This window comes from Cervus elaphus, chromosome 4 (genome assembly GCF_910594005.1).
Source record: "Cervus elaphus chromosome 4, mCerEla1.1, whole genome shotgun sequence".
In the NCBI taxonomy this organism is placed as follows: Eukaryota; Metazoa; Chordata; class Mammalia; order Artiodactyla; family Cervidae; genus Cervus; species Cervus elaphus.
In genome coordinates, this window is record NC_057818.1 from 61,632,527 (window position 1) to 61,646,793 (window position 14,267).

Here is a 14,267-nt window from a genome sequence, read left to right on the forward strand (position 1 = left end):
ACCACATAACAAATAAACTCAAAATGTATTAAACATCTAAATGCAAGACCAGATACTATTAAATTCATAGTGGAAAACAAATGCAAAACATTGACATAAATGTCAGCAGTTTTTTTGGATCTATCTCTTAGAGTCATGGTAAGAAAAGCAAAATCAAACAAATGAGATCTAATGCAATTTAAAACCTTTTTGCAAAGCAAAGGAAACCAAAAAGAGAACAAAAGTACAACTTTTGGACTAGGAGACTATATATGTAAATGATGCTACCTATACGGGATTTATTTCCAAATATACAAACAGTTCATACAGCTTAATATCAAAACAAACAAACAAACAAACAAATAACCCAATCAAAAACTGGGCAGAAGATCAAAACAGATATTTCTTCAAAGGAGACAAACAGATGGCCAACAGTCACCTGAAACGATGTTCGACGCCTCTACTTATCAGAGAAATGCAAATCAAAATCACCTCACACTGGTCACAATAACAACGATCAAAAAGTCTACAAACAATAAATGGTTGAGAGGGTGTGGAGAAAAGAGAACCCTCCTACACTGTTGGAAGGAACATAAATTGGTACTGCCACTTTGGAGAAGAGCATGGAGGTTCCATAAAGAACTGAAAATAGAGCTATCACATGAACCAGCAATTCCAATCCTGGGCATATATCCAGAAAGGATGAAAACTAACTCAAAATGATACATGCACCCCAATGTTTTTAGCAGCACTGTTTATACCAGACAAAACATGGCAGCAACCTAAATGTTCACTGACAAAGGGATAAAGAATATGTGTTACATATATACAAGGGAATACTGTGAAGTGAAAGTAGCTCAGCCGTGTCTAACTCTTTAAGACCCCATGGCCTGCAGCCCACCAGACTCCCCTGTCCATGAAATTCTCCAGGCAAGAACACTGGAGTGGGTTGCCACCTCCACAGCATAAAACACAATGAACTAACACCTTTTGCAGCAATATAGACTGAGGGAGTATTCTAAGTGAAATCAGACAGAGAAAGACAAATATCATAGGATAGTATATCTTGAACTGAAATAAATGATACGAATGAACTTATTCACAAAATAAACTCACCAGCATAAAAAACAAACTTATGCTTACCAAAGGGGATAGTGCAGGATGGTGGCGGGGGCAGGAAAGAGAAAGATAAATTAGGAATCTGAATCTATACAAACTAATATATATACAAAATAGATAAACAACAAGAACCTACGATATAGCTCAGGGAACTATATTAAGTATCTTGTAAATTGCCGTGTAACTGAAAAACAACACTGTAAATTAACTATACCTAAAAAGTGGAGAAGGAAAAGGCAACCCAGTCCAGTGTTCTTGCCTGGAGAATCCCAGGGACAGAGGAGCCTGCTGGGCTGCCGTCTGTGACGTCGCACAGAGTCAGACACAACTGAAGCAACTTAGCATGCATGCATGCATCGGAGAAGGAAATGGAAACCCATTCCAGGGTTCTTGCCTGGAGAATCCCAGGGACAGAGGAGCCTGGTGGGCTGCCATCTGTGGGGTCGCAGAGTCGGACACGACTGACTCGACTTAGCAGCAGCAGCAGCATACTTAAAAAGAATGGTTGAAACAAAAACAAAAACAGAAACACCTCTTGCGGAGATGTTCAAACGATGTTTCACAAGGGTGTAAAAGCTACTAAATGGGGGAAGCAGTCTATGAAACAAGACATGTTGACAAAACTGAATACCCACCAGCAAAACAATTTACTTGGAACATTATCTTACACTAAAGACAAAAGTGAACTCAACATGGTTCAAAGACCTAAACCTAAGTCCCAAATGTATAAAACCCCTAGAAGTAAATGTGCAGGAAATGTTACTGGAAACTGGACCCACAAATGATTTACCAGATATAACACCAGAAGCACAAGTCATAAAATAAAACCAGATATTAATAAAGTGAACTATATCAAAATTATAAACTACTGTCCATTAAAGTGCAGTGAGTTTGAAAAGACAATCAACAGTAAAAGAGAAAATATGTGGAAATCATACATCTGATAGTAAATGAGTACAAAGAATATACAAAGAATTTTAAGAGGGCCTGATCACCAGTTCCACTGTAGGGACCATTCCCCAATCAACCATCCAACGCATTGCAAATACAAAACAGAAACACTAAGAGTAGCAAAATTTGAACTCAATGATAAAATAAAAAAATACTTACAATGCACAGAACAACAGCGCAGCCAACAGCCTCATAGATATGAGAATGTGAACTGGGACAAAGTTGTCCTGGGATAAATTCCCATACCATTTACAGAGGCTAAAATATATGCTCCTTGATATACATGAACAACAGAGTCACGCTGCCCTGACAGAGTCTCCAAAGCCAGAAAATCACCTGGAAAGATGCGTCAGGCGCTCGTGATACTTTCTCTCTCACAATCCTGTAAGATACTGACTACTCTACTGGATAGCTTCAAGTGGTGACTTTGAACAGAGCAAGAAAATGATATTAATAGTGTCTCCATCACAGTTTTCTGTTACCTAGGAAATCCACTCCACACAGACTCACCAGAGGCGGCCAATTAAACATAGGTGGATTATCACAGCAAGGAAACCAGATTAAATTTCAGACCCTCAGGAATATATTTCAAAGAAATTTAAGAAGTAAAATGATACAAAGTAAGCAGAATGTAACATTGGGAACAGTTGACAATCCCAGACTGGCTAGAGCAGTACAAGAGTAAAACTAATACAACAGGAAGGTCAGACATTACAGGATCTTGAGATGGGACCATGCGCTCGACCTACAGATGGCAAGCTAAGAGCCCGCGAGATTCACATATGCTCCCCTTGTAGGATCTAGCATCAAAAAGACCATCTCTCTACCCACTCTTCTTACATCTTCCGAAGTAACAAACACAGAGGAGCCAATCAACCAGCATGTCCCACTCCTAAAGAGAAAGAAACAGCCCTTTTGAGATACTTTTTCTTTATACATTGTATCTTTGGCTATTTTTACATCACTCTCCACTGTCCAGAGCTTTTCTCCTGCTCCAATGTGGAGATAATATTCAGATCAGAAACAGAAATTCTGAGACTCCCTTGGTGATCCTGTGCTTAAGACTCTGCACTTCCAATGCAGCGGGTGCAGGTTTGATCCTTAGTCAGGGAACTAAGATCCCACACGCAGAATGGTGCAGCCAAAAAAAGTAAACAAATAAGCAAAACAAGAAGAAATGGATATTCAGGGTAATCAGAAAAAAGAAATCTAAAGTGCTGTGCATTTTTCTAAACACTGAGCCAAAGGTCAAAGGTAGAAAATAGGAAATCGGGTTTTTTAGTGTTTTCTTTTAACATTTGCCAGTGAGCTTTGGACATAATTAAGCTCTGGGACAACCTCACATGTGACATGAGACAGACACAGCATCTGAAGAGGGTCAGTTTAACCTTGTGAAGCTGTGTCATACCCGAGTCACCAGAACGCTCAGATGAAAGACATCAGGGCCTCCCAAGGGGCACACAGGGAAAATGCAGATACCCAACGGCAGCTCTGGAAGCAAGTCATCCTCACCCACAGACAGCAGGTTCCTGTAGGTCTCCAGCATCACATCCCTGTACAAGGCCCTCTGAGCAGGGTCCAGGAATTCCCACTCCTCCTGAGTGAATTCAATGGCCACATCCTCAGAGGTCAGTCGTTCCTGAAATGAAACCACATGTCACCAAAAGGGCCATGAAAAGTTCTCATTTTCATGCAAAAGAGAAAGGGTATTTAAGGGGTAAGAATGGACTTGGTTGAAGTATGTGTTCTAACAGATCCATGCAGGGGTATCTGGAGAAATCATGGATCTCTAATTTTAATTTCTTATGCTTTTTCATAAGACCTTATGAGATCCTCCAATTAATATGGATTTTTCATCATTGTTCAAAATCCATGAACTATATATAAATAAAACTCAACACTGTATTGGCTATACAGAAGTGTCAGATATTATGTTCTACCCAGTGAGCGCAATTCATTATCCAGATGAGGTACAGCATGAGTGGTGTGTTCAGAGATGATGAAGCCACAGCACTTTTAATGAAAAGGTCAAATTTTTCACTTATGACGGTAATAGCAGCAAGGACCAAAAGTGTTTGAAGGCTTCTTGTTACTCTAAATTACTGTAGTATTACTCTAAACATTAAATAAGTACTTTACAGGAAAGAACCTGTCATCAATATAATAGCTCATTGAAGAACGATCTGTTCCCACCTTACAGAAGAAAAACTGTGTCGCAGACACGCTGAGAAACTCGACTCAGATCAAGAAGGTTAGAAATGTTACATGAAGCACCTGAACTCAGAGACTTGGGCTCAGTAGCTGAAGCTTAAGTATCTAACAGTTAAGTAATACAGAGAACATTAAAAGTCCTTTGACACAGGGCTCCTAAAGAAAACTTGAAAGAAGTCCAAGGTGAGCCTCCTCCCTGCCCCTCTGTCTTCTCTGCAGGGGGAGCAGCTCTCAGGCCCCGGGCCTTCATCCCCTGAAAATGGACGCCTGCGCCGAATTCGTCTCCACCCCGTCCCTGATCGGGAGAACCTCCCGCCTGCTGAGTGATCACTGTCCGCGGTGGTGAAGGACCGGAGACACTGACCGATGAGGGCCACGGCAGCGTGGCAGCCCCGGGTTCCCGGACCATCTCACTCATTCCTAGCCGCAGCTTCCAAACCAGCGCCATTTCACGGGGCTCTGACACAGAAGCCAAGTGCCCTGGAGCTGGAGCGGCCAGAGCAGGGGAGGCTGGGTCCAGGGCTGGAGGTGGGACCGTGTGCGGGAGCGTCATCACTGCTACCCAGGAACCCTTCTCTGAAACAGCAGCTCGTCTGCGCCGTGGGCTTGGCCCTCTCAAAGGCCATGGGGCTCTTTGGCCTGATGGTGGTCTAGCTCATCTTCCTCACGACGTGAAGGAGCTGCTTCCACCTCCCACAGTTCTTTCTCCTGTGTCTGCCCTGTGTGTTCCCTTTCCTGTAACTCCCCAGGCAGCCTGGGGACAGTGGTGGGCTCAGGGTTTGACAGAAGGAAAGCAAATAAATATTGTATTAATGTGAAAAAAAAAAGTCCAAGGTGAACAATGTGGAATGGCATGAAAGGTCATTATAGACGTGGATACAGAAACACAACTGTTAGCAACTTACTACTTAAAACGCTAACAGGATTGTTTAGAAAATTTCAAGGCCACAGATTATACTGATAACATAATTTCAACTGAAAAAAAAGGTAATGTGTAGTTTTCAAATCATGATGTCTTCTATCTAAACCACAGACTTGCACATGCATGCATATATATCTATAAAAAATTAACTGAAATGACAGCATTTGTCTCTTGACAGACTTTTTGGTCAATTGTATATCATCCTTTTATTCACATGTATTTCAGCATGTTTCAGATGATAAAAATGTATCCCTTGTACTCAGCTGAATTTGTCACCAGGATTCTATACTAGCCTACCAAAAGAAAACTGGTAAAAACATTTTAAAAAGATGTCAAGATACACAAAAGGGAAAGGACAGTCTCAATTGATCTGATTCCCAGATTTTACCAGCTATTGTGCATATTAATACCTGACTTCTACCCGCAGTTTCCTGACCCTGGTTGACAGAGAGCAGACAGCGCATCCAGATGGGCCCTAAGCAATCCCTGCTGCCCAACAGCACTGAGACCCCGTCTCCAACCCGTGGGTGAGAAACCCTGCCCAGGACGGTGCCCAGGGGAGCCTCCTCACAAGGGCCAGGTCACCAGGTCATGGGGAGATGGGATCTAAGTGGAGACGACAGGCCCTGTGGGAAGGCCCTGGCTGAGTGTACGTATACAGGAGTCAGACAGGACACTCCAGAGTCAGACACGATTAGCGAGTCCAGAGAAGGGCATTTCAGGAAGGACAGACTGAATATGACCTCACCTGAGAAAGAGCCATGCCTGACTCCTGTTCTTTCCTCTTCCTCAACTTCAGGGCTTCCTCAGGCAACACAAGTCTTCAGAGGTCTATCATGAAAGTGAAAACATGCTGTTTAATGCTTCGAGTCAACACATCCCCTTCCTGAGCCCCAACCACACACACAGGGAAGCCCTCACCATGAGGAACACACAGTCCCCTGTGGCCACTGTCTCAGGAGGGACTCAGGACAGTCAACTCCTGTCAGGGAATGTTTGACGGGAGGATTCCTACGTGCTGTCTCTCATGAGTCCTTGTCCCTCTTCAAGCGGAAAAGCACGCTGCTCCCAGGGACTGAGGTCATTGTGTGAGGCAAGCATGAGTCTCCTTTAGTAAACATTCTCCTTAGGACAAAACAGCTTAATCTCCTTCCCCTTACTTGAGATATAGATTGTCTCCTGACCTTGTGACTAACGTTACCCCTTGTTCCCTTGGTAACAGTTGCTGTACATTTGGTTTTCTGATCTCTATCATTCCCGAAAGAAGTTTCTTGTACTGCAGCCTATATATACTCATAGAAAAATCATTAAAGCACCTTTGCTCCACCAGAGCTTAGGTCCCCGGGTCTTTTTTGTCTCTCTCTCTCTCTCTCTCTCTCTCTTTCACTTTCTTATCGTCGACTCCGTACCACAAGGTTCCGGTCCATTAAAGGACCCCAACAAACTCCCGCAGAGAGACCAACACAGGACTTTCCCACACTTTCCCTGGGATCACACTCCCCTCCTGGTGAGGACTCAGCACACAGCAGGCCCTGATCCGTCCCCACTCAGAACAGAGCACCCCCTCCTCAGCCCAGATCTCAGCCCTCAGGAATGAGAGGACTCAAGAGTCCTGATGCTCAGTGAGGGATCCAGATTGGAATGAACTGGGGCATCTTAAACATTCTCGAGCTGTGGACCAACACAAACTACCTGAACGGGAATCTCGGGTCAGAGGGTACAAGACATGGGTATGCAAAATGCCTCATCAATGAAACGTGAAGCCTGGACTGAGCACCACTCAGAGGAGAAAAGCACCCACCAAGTCTCCTTTCCTTTCCTAGCCTTACTAAGGTGTAACTAACAAAAATGCTATAAACGTACTGTGTACAAAGTGATCATATGATAGATTCATACACTGAATAATTGTTATAGTCGAGTAAGTTACACTTCCACCTATGAGTACACTGTATTATGTCTCTCTGGGTGAATTTCAATTATATAGAAACACTACAGGCAGCATGCATTACCTCAGATCCCCAGAACTTACTTAGTTTACAACTGAAAATCTCTACTCTTTCACTAACAGTGCCCCATTTCCCCCTCCACCCAGCTCCTGGTAACAGCCTTATTACTCAATGGCTCTATGAGTTTGACATTCTAGTTTCCACATACAATATCTGTCCTTCTTCATCAGGCTTATTTAAGCTGGCATAATGTTTTCTAGGTTCATTCATTTTGGCATAAATGCAGGACCCTTGATTTTTATATTTATATATAGAGAAAAAATAGTTCATGAATATACAGTATATAATAAATATTTCTATAACACACTTTTGTTACCTATTCTTTTGTCAAGAGATATCTGGCCTGTGTCTATGCCTTGGCTACTGCAAATCAAGTCACACTTTTGGGACTGAGGACATATCCCTGAAAAACTGATCACTTTCCCTTTGGATATCTGTCAGAAATGGGTTTGACAGACTGTAGGCCTCTTCTATGTTAATTTCTTAAGGAACTTCCATTTTGTTTTCCAACACAGCACTACCATTTACATTACCACCAACAGTGCAGTTAAGATTCCGTGGTTTCTGTACTGTGCCTGTGTGGGTGCTTTTTTTGGGAGGGACAGTAGTGGATAACAGAGAACCCAGCACTGGCCTGGCAGCAAGAGAGTTGCAGCTGCATCTTCTAGAGGACGAACCTCCAGGCTGCAGATCACTGCGGCAGTGCTGCCCTTGATTCTTGGAGCCATCATCCCCTACGTCACAGGACCTTATCACTCTTCTCAGGTTGGGCCCAGAGATCCCTACCGAGCAGGACCACCTTATAACAAGCATTCTGAGATCTTAACTTTAGTACTCCTAATTTCCCATCTCCTTCCTGCCCCATTAGGTTTTGGATTTCTGCTCATCCTCAGCGCTCTGAAATCACAATTGCTGACACTGAGCACATGAACTCCTAGATGGCAAAGCTGCTGTCCACGATGGTGACTGGTCCCTGGATAGACGGAGCTTAGATCTGGGGGCTACAGAGGACTAAACACAGCAGACTAAACAAGGGGATATATTAGCCCACTGCTTGAGGACACCGGTTCTGTAGGGCTTTTCAGGACTTCCTATATTTCTTGGCTCTTCTTTTGAAGAAGCAAGTAGTCACATGGGGTAAAGATCAATTACAGCTGCAATGTCCAGAACATGGGAAACATCTTCATCACCTGCCCTGTTCTCTTGGTCTTCCCTGAGGATTATTCAGCCCAACCCATACTCCTGTCATCTAAAGACATTTCCAGTATCAGGTACTGCAACCACGCTGGGAAGAAGAGGAACACTATGAGCCCTAAAAAGAAGGGAACCAGGAAGGACTCAAAACAACCCATGAAGAAGGGCAAGAATCTCTGCTGATGGCAACTGATACAGAGGCAATAAACCTGGGGAACATGAGAGAGACTGTTAGGAGGGGATGGGGAACCTCTCTGAGCCTAGACTTGAAGGGAGACAAAGGGCCTGAGCCAGGGTGACTTGAAGGTGAGAAACTACGATGTCAGACAGAAATGGTTTTGGTATTTGGAAACAGAGAAAAGGTAAATGAGACCATGACAGGCTGAACCGTGAGCAGACGGTCAGCTCCCAGGATGAGGCTGGAGACACTGACAGGGCCCTGAGTTTGACAGAGGGCTGTGGAGCCACAGCGAGGAGTCAAGCTTTAGTCCCAAGAACAAATGAAAGCCACTGGAGGTCTGAACATCAGGACGTGAAAAAAATCTCCCTTCAGATTAAGCCTTATTCATAGAAGTCATCTCATTCGTAGCCTGTGATCCTGCCTCCATCCTACAGTTATCCTTTTCGTTTTTCATTCAGGGAGGACTGGGATCTATTTAAAATCCTAGTTCCCACCAGACACTCCCTCCAAACCAGAACTGCCACACACAGACACACAGCCACTTTGGCTAATCATTTCAGGGGTCAGTGCTTCTCATGCTCAGAGTTTCCGGTCTAGTCTCTCATCTTCATGTTACAAGTGGGCTCCCGCAGGTCCAGAGAGAAGGTGTTTATGAGGTCTGAGCTGAGAGAAGAGAACCGGGTATAACTGAATAATGAAACGGGAGGGGGAAGGGCAAGTGCGCCAGGTTTGTCCTTATTGCCCATCCCATTTAACACCAGGAACATCTGTCATGTATCTCAGCAAAAGAAACTTTTCTTTCACGGTTGGGTTAAACTGATACCAAGCAGGTAATTCTTTATTATAAGATTGCAGTAAAATATTTTAAAAATACAGAATTGCACATATCTATCCACTGGTACAAGAAACATTCTAAGAGGTCAGCTGAGAAATAGGATCTAAGCAATCTTTTTCATCATGAATAGAGAGGCTCTCTTGGAAGGTTCCAGGTCAATCCAGCCCATCCTTCCTCATTTGCAGGGCAGTCAAAAAGGGACCCAGGTCACCTACCTACGCGGGGTGAAGGGATGGGCTGACAGGAAAGGGGGCCCCTGCGGGGCACAAGGAGCGGCCGAGGAGATAGGAGGACAGAGGAGCTGCGAGGGAAGGGGTCTCAGGAGCGGAGCGGGCTCTCCAGAATCCCAGGACCAGGGAGAGGGCGCGGCCTCGCTGGGAGCAGGGGCGAGGGGCTCTGCCTCCAGCGGTCGAGAAGGCGACGCGCCGGGGAGGGGCGCAACTCCCAACTCCTGAGAGAGGGCTTTACCTGGCGAGGCCAGAGGTAAAAAAGGGTTTTAAGCAGGAATATGTCGCCAGAGTTGGTGGCCACGGGGACCGAGGGCCGAAACCGCCTCAGAAACACTTAAAACCCAAACGAAAAGATAACCGGGCCGCGACGGCAGCGGCATCGTTTATTCGGGCCGAACACAAGGTGCCAGGGTTTTAAGGTCGCTGAGAATTCCCACACGCTGAGGACGAGTGATCCGGCGTTGGGCGCGGGGGTGGGGGTGGGGGTGGGGAGGCGGGCTGTACAAACTTACCCTGGAAGGAACGCCTTCCTTTACGCCTAAGGAAGGAACATTAGGCGCCGCTCGGGGACCTCGGCTCCGCGCGCTCCAACTTCCGGGTCCGTGTGAAAGGGCTTTTGGTATTACAGCCGCGGCTTCCGGCGAGGGGCAGGGCGAGCACCCGGGTGCGCACTGCTCGTGGGAGGGGCGGGACGCCGAGGGGGGCGGGGCCTGTTACCTTGACGAGATTAAGTTGCAGTCCATAACACTGCTCAGGTAAAAGCTTCAAGTTATGTCAGAAGCCAAGATCCTTCCTCTTAAGACTAAAAGGGTTTATTCTCAATAAAAAGCTGTTTGTCACAGCGTGTTGTGCTCAGATCCTGCTAGTGAGGCTGAAGCAATTCAGGGATCTGGGAACTTGGGCAGTTTAAGAAACAAGAGTGGGACTAGTCTGTATATTACAAATACAGAACTCTCCCTGGGTAGAAATGGGCTATTCCCTACTGACACCCTACAAAACAGCAAAGTCAGCATAGTGCTGAGTTCAACAAAATCAGGGTCAGTACCTGGGTGTCTGAGATGGAGGACTTGAGGGATGTGATCATTTGGGTCACTAACCACAGCCTTAAAAAGAGCAAGACACTTTAAATGATTATAAACTGTGTTATTGTTTCTTTTGTCCAACGTGTTTTAATTATTTCCCTTTCTAAACCCAACTCTTTAAACAGTGACATAAAGGGAGTTGTACAAGCAACTCTTACAATGGCAAATATGATTGTGTAAGTTTAAGCTACAGAGAAAAATTAACTGATATGTATACTGTGAAACGATTATCACAATGCTTACCTAGCATCCATAATTTTGTATAGATAACCTAAAAAGAGAAAGCAAAACAGGAGGAAAAAAAACATTTTTTTTCCTTTGATGAGAACTGCATTATTCTTTACAATGCTCTATCCCATACTTTGGAGGAAGTGCTTTGTCGCCCAGGTGTGTCGGATTCTTTGTGACCCCATGGACCGTGGCCTACCAGGCTCCTCTGTTCATGGGACTCTCCAGGCAAGAATACTTGAGTGGGTTGCCATGCCCTCCTCTAGGGGATCCTCACAACCCAGGGATCGAAGGTAGGACTTGTGCATTGCATGCGAATTATTTACTGTCTGAGCCACCAGGGAAGCCCGACTGTCAAGTATCTTTCCCAAAAACTTGTTTAGGAAATTACACTAAACTAAATAATATCCGTAATGTAATTTCAAATTGATCATGTGTTCAGTATGAACATAATTAGAAATTTTCACTTTCTATTTGCAAGTTGTAATATATTTTAGATCGTTATTTTCTAAAGCGATGACAAATCTAGACAGCATATTAAAAAGGAGAGACATTACTTTGCCCAAAGGTCTGTATAGTAAAGCGACGGTTTTTCCAGTAGTCATGTATGGATATGTGAGCTGGACCATAAAGAAGGCTGAGTGGTAAAGAACTGATGGTTTGAACTGTGGTGTTGGAGAAGACTCTGGAGAGTCCCTTGGACTGCAAGGAGATCAAACCAGTCAATCCTAAAGGAGATCAATCCTGAATATTCACTGGAAGGGTTGATGTTGAAGCTGAAGCTCCAATACTTTGGTCACCTGATGTGAAGAGCCGACTCATTAAAAAAGACCCTGATGCTGGGAAAGATTGAAAGTGGGAGAAGAAGGGGACAACAGAGGATGAGATGGTTGAATGGCATCATCAACTCAATGGACATGAGGTTGAGCAAGCTCTGGGCGATGATGAAGGACAGGGAAGCCTGGCATACTGCCATCCATGGGGTTGCAAAGAGTCGGACATGACTGTGCAACTGAACAACAACATTCTCTCAAATGTGGGTAACAAAGTCTGAAAAATACAGTCTTCGGAAGATTTGGGATTTATGGATGAACTCCATACCCCCATCAAATCATGGGATCAAATCAACATTTTCAGAATATTTAAAAACGGCAGATTACACTAATTTTCAAAAACACATGTCAAAATAGCAATATCTTCTTAGATACACTTCTAGTAGCCAACTCCCACACTTAGGTTTGTTTCAGAGCAGGCTGTTTGATACGAAATCTCGTAGGCTTTCTTTTCCTCACAGCTGAGTCAAAATCCTCAGCATGACAGAAGCTCCCATCACTAGGACTTGGCACCTGGGGTCTGTATCCAGTCCATCCCAAAGACTCATAAACTGAGCTTTCATCATGGCTAGGCTCCACGGTCAGAAACTGAACATTCTCATGATCAGATTGCTCAAGTCCTAATCCCTGAACTCAATGTAAAGGTTTTCCCACACTCATTGCATTTGGGATGTGTGGCTCCAGTATGTTCCCCAACTTGTGATCTTTGGGTAAAAGCCTTGCAACACATTTTACATCTGTGTGCTTTCTCTTCACGATAAATATTCTGCCATCTAGTGATAAATGAACAATAACATGAAGCTTTGCCATATCCCCTGCAATTTAAATCATGAAGTATTTGGTAAATCTAAGGCACAACCTAAAAGCTATTCAAACTTCAGTACATTAGGACTGTTTGGTGCAGTACAACTTGACTACTGGTGCAAGGGGCACCAATGAGAAAAGGTTGCTCACATTCCTGGCACTGGTGATGAACTCTTTTAGAATGAGTAGATTTTCAACGGCCTGACCACATTCAATATCATCTGCGTTTGATCCAGTGTGAATATTCTCATGAAGCATAAGATATGAACCACTGCTGAAAGCACTGCAACCTCAATTGTATTTTCAAGGGCTCTCACCTCTGTACATCATCTGATGGCAAGTTAGGCTTGAAAGTACACTGAAGAATTTATCACACTCATTACATCTCTAATGTTTCTTTCCATTGGAAAAGACCCTGATGCTGGGAAAGATGAAAGCCAGGAGGAAAAGAGGATGACATGGGTGCATGTCATCACGGACTCAATGCACAGGAGTTTGAGCAAGTCCTGGAGATGGTGAAGGGCAGGGAACCCGGCCTGCTGCAGTCCATAGCGTTGCCAAGAGTCCGAGAGGACTGAGCGACTTGACGGCGACCCACTCCAGTATTCTTGCCTGGGAAATCCCACGGACACAGGAGCCTGGCGTGCTACATTCCCTGGGGAGCTCAAAGACATCTGACTGAGCACTGCAACCATTTTATATTTCTCTTTGATTCTAATGCTCATACAACTAACCAGCATCACTGAAAATAACCTCCTGAAATGAAGAGTCTTTGTAGTCAATTTACTACCATGGTCATATAAAACAGAAAAGGACAGTAATACGCCTCCCTAACACTCAAGAACGAACTCCAGCTCCAGCACCAGTCCCAAAGCTGAAATTCTGAACTAGTTCCTGAACACGTGATTTGATACTTATAAAATTATCAAGTGCCACGTCAAAATTAAAATGACCTTTTCCTTATAAATTACTACGTATTTCGTGCACTGTATGTGTTACCTCAGGATCTTACCTCGAGAGGAAATCAGACACTGGGTTTCTCACAGCAACAACTTAATTTATTTCGGCCAGAGGAAGGGGTCGGAGAATAGGGAGGTGCGAAGTGACTGGAGACCACGGATAGGTAGGAGAGGGGACCCCACAGGCGCAGCTTAACAACAAAAACAAAAACAAACAAGTACCTCAGGTTCCCAATGGTCGGCCGCACCTACCAAGTCTGGGCTTCAGGAATTTGCTGTAGAACGGCTTGCATCTAAGCGGGAGACTGGAAACTCCTCAGCCACAGGTTCCAGAACAGGGAGGGGCGGGGCGTAGGACACACGTGTTTACGTCATAATATATAAGTGAATACTTCCTCAACGTAATGGAATGTCAAAAATTACTAGATGTTCATTTGACGGTAATTAGGCAGTTTTTATTTTTTTAAGAACTATATATCCTCTCTTTTCTTGGCTGTCTGTTTCCAAAAGCTCTGTCAGATGTGAACAACAAAGGAGACTACAAAATAACATCTTGAGAAGACATTCCAACTTATTTTCACCAAAATTATCACCAACTTTGCACTATTTATAAATATTTCTATGTGTATTAACTGACTGAACTCAAGTCCTAAAGGAACTTTCTTCATGTTTATAGGGCAGTTACTGTGCTCCCTGTCATTGTCTTATGTGCATTTTCACATGACAAAAGTCT

The 14,267-nt window shown here is 44.2% G+C and overlaps 1 protein-coding gene and 1 pseudogene across 2 annotated transcripts in view; one reads left to right on the top strand and one right to left on the bottom strand.

Annotated features, from left to right (window-relative positions):
* Positions 1–14,267, bottom strand: part of LOC122689701 (zinc finger protein 347-like) — a 109,853-nt gene that overhangs the window by 8,066 nt on the left and 87,520 nt on the right. The window contains exons 1-3 of one of the 2 annotated variants that reach the window (XM_043896360.1): positions 10,141–10,224; positions 5,931–6,013; positions 3,562–3,688 (exon numbers count right to left, since the gene is read on the bottom strand). In XM_043896360.1, the coding sequence (XP_043752295.1) occupies positions 3,562–3,688; positions 5,931–5,945 (142 nt within the window). In that variant the 5' untranslated portion in view covers positions 5,946–6,013; positions 10,141–10,224. Of the gene's footprint in view, positions 1–3,561; positions 3,689–5,930; positions 6,014–10,140; positions 10,225–14,267 lie in introns of those variants that run through there. The other variant, XM_043896351.1, reaches the window with a different exon arrangement.
* Positions 4,392–4,914, top strand: LOC122691436 (annotated as a pseudogene).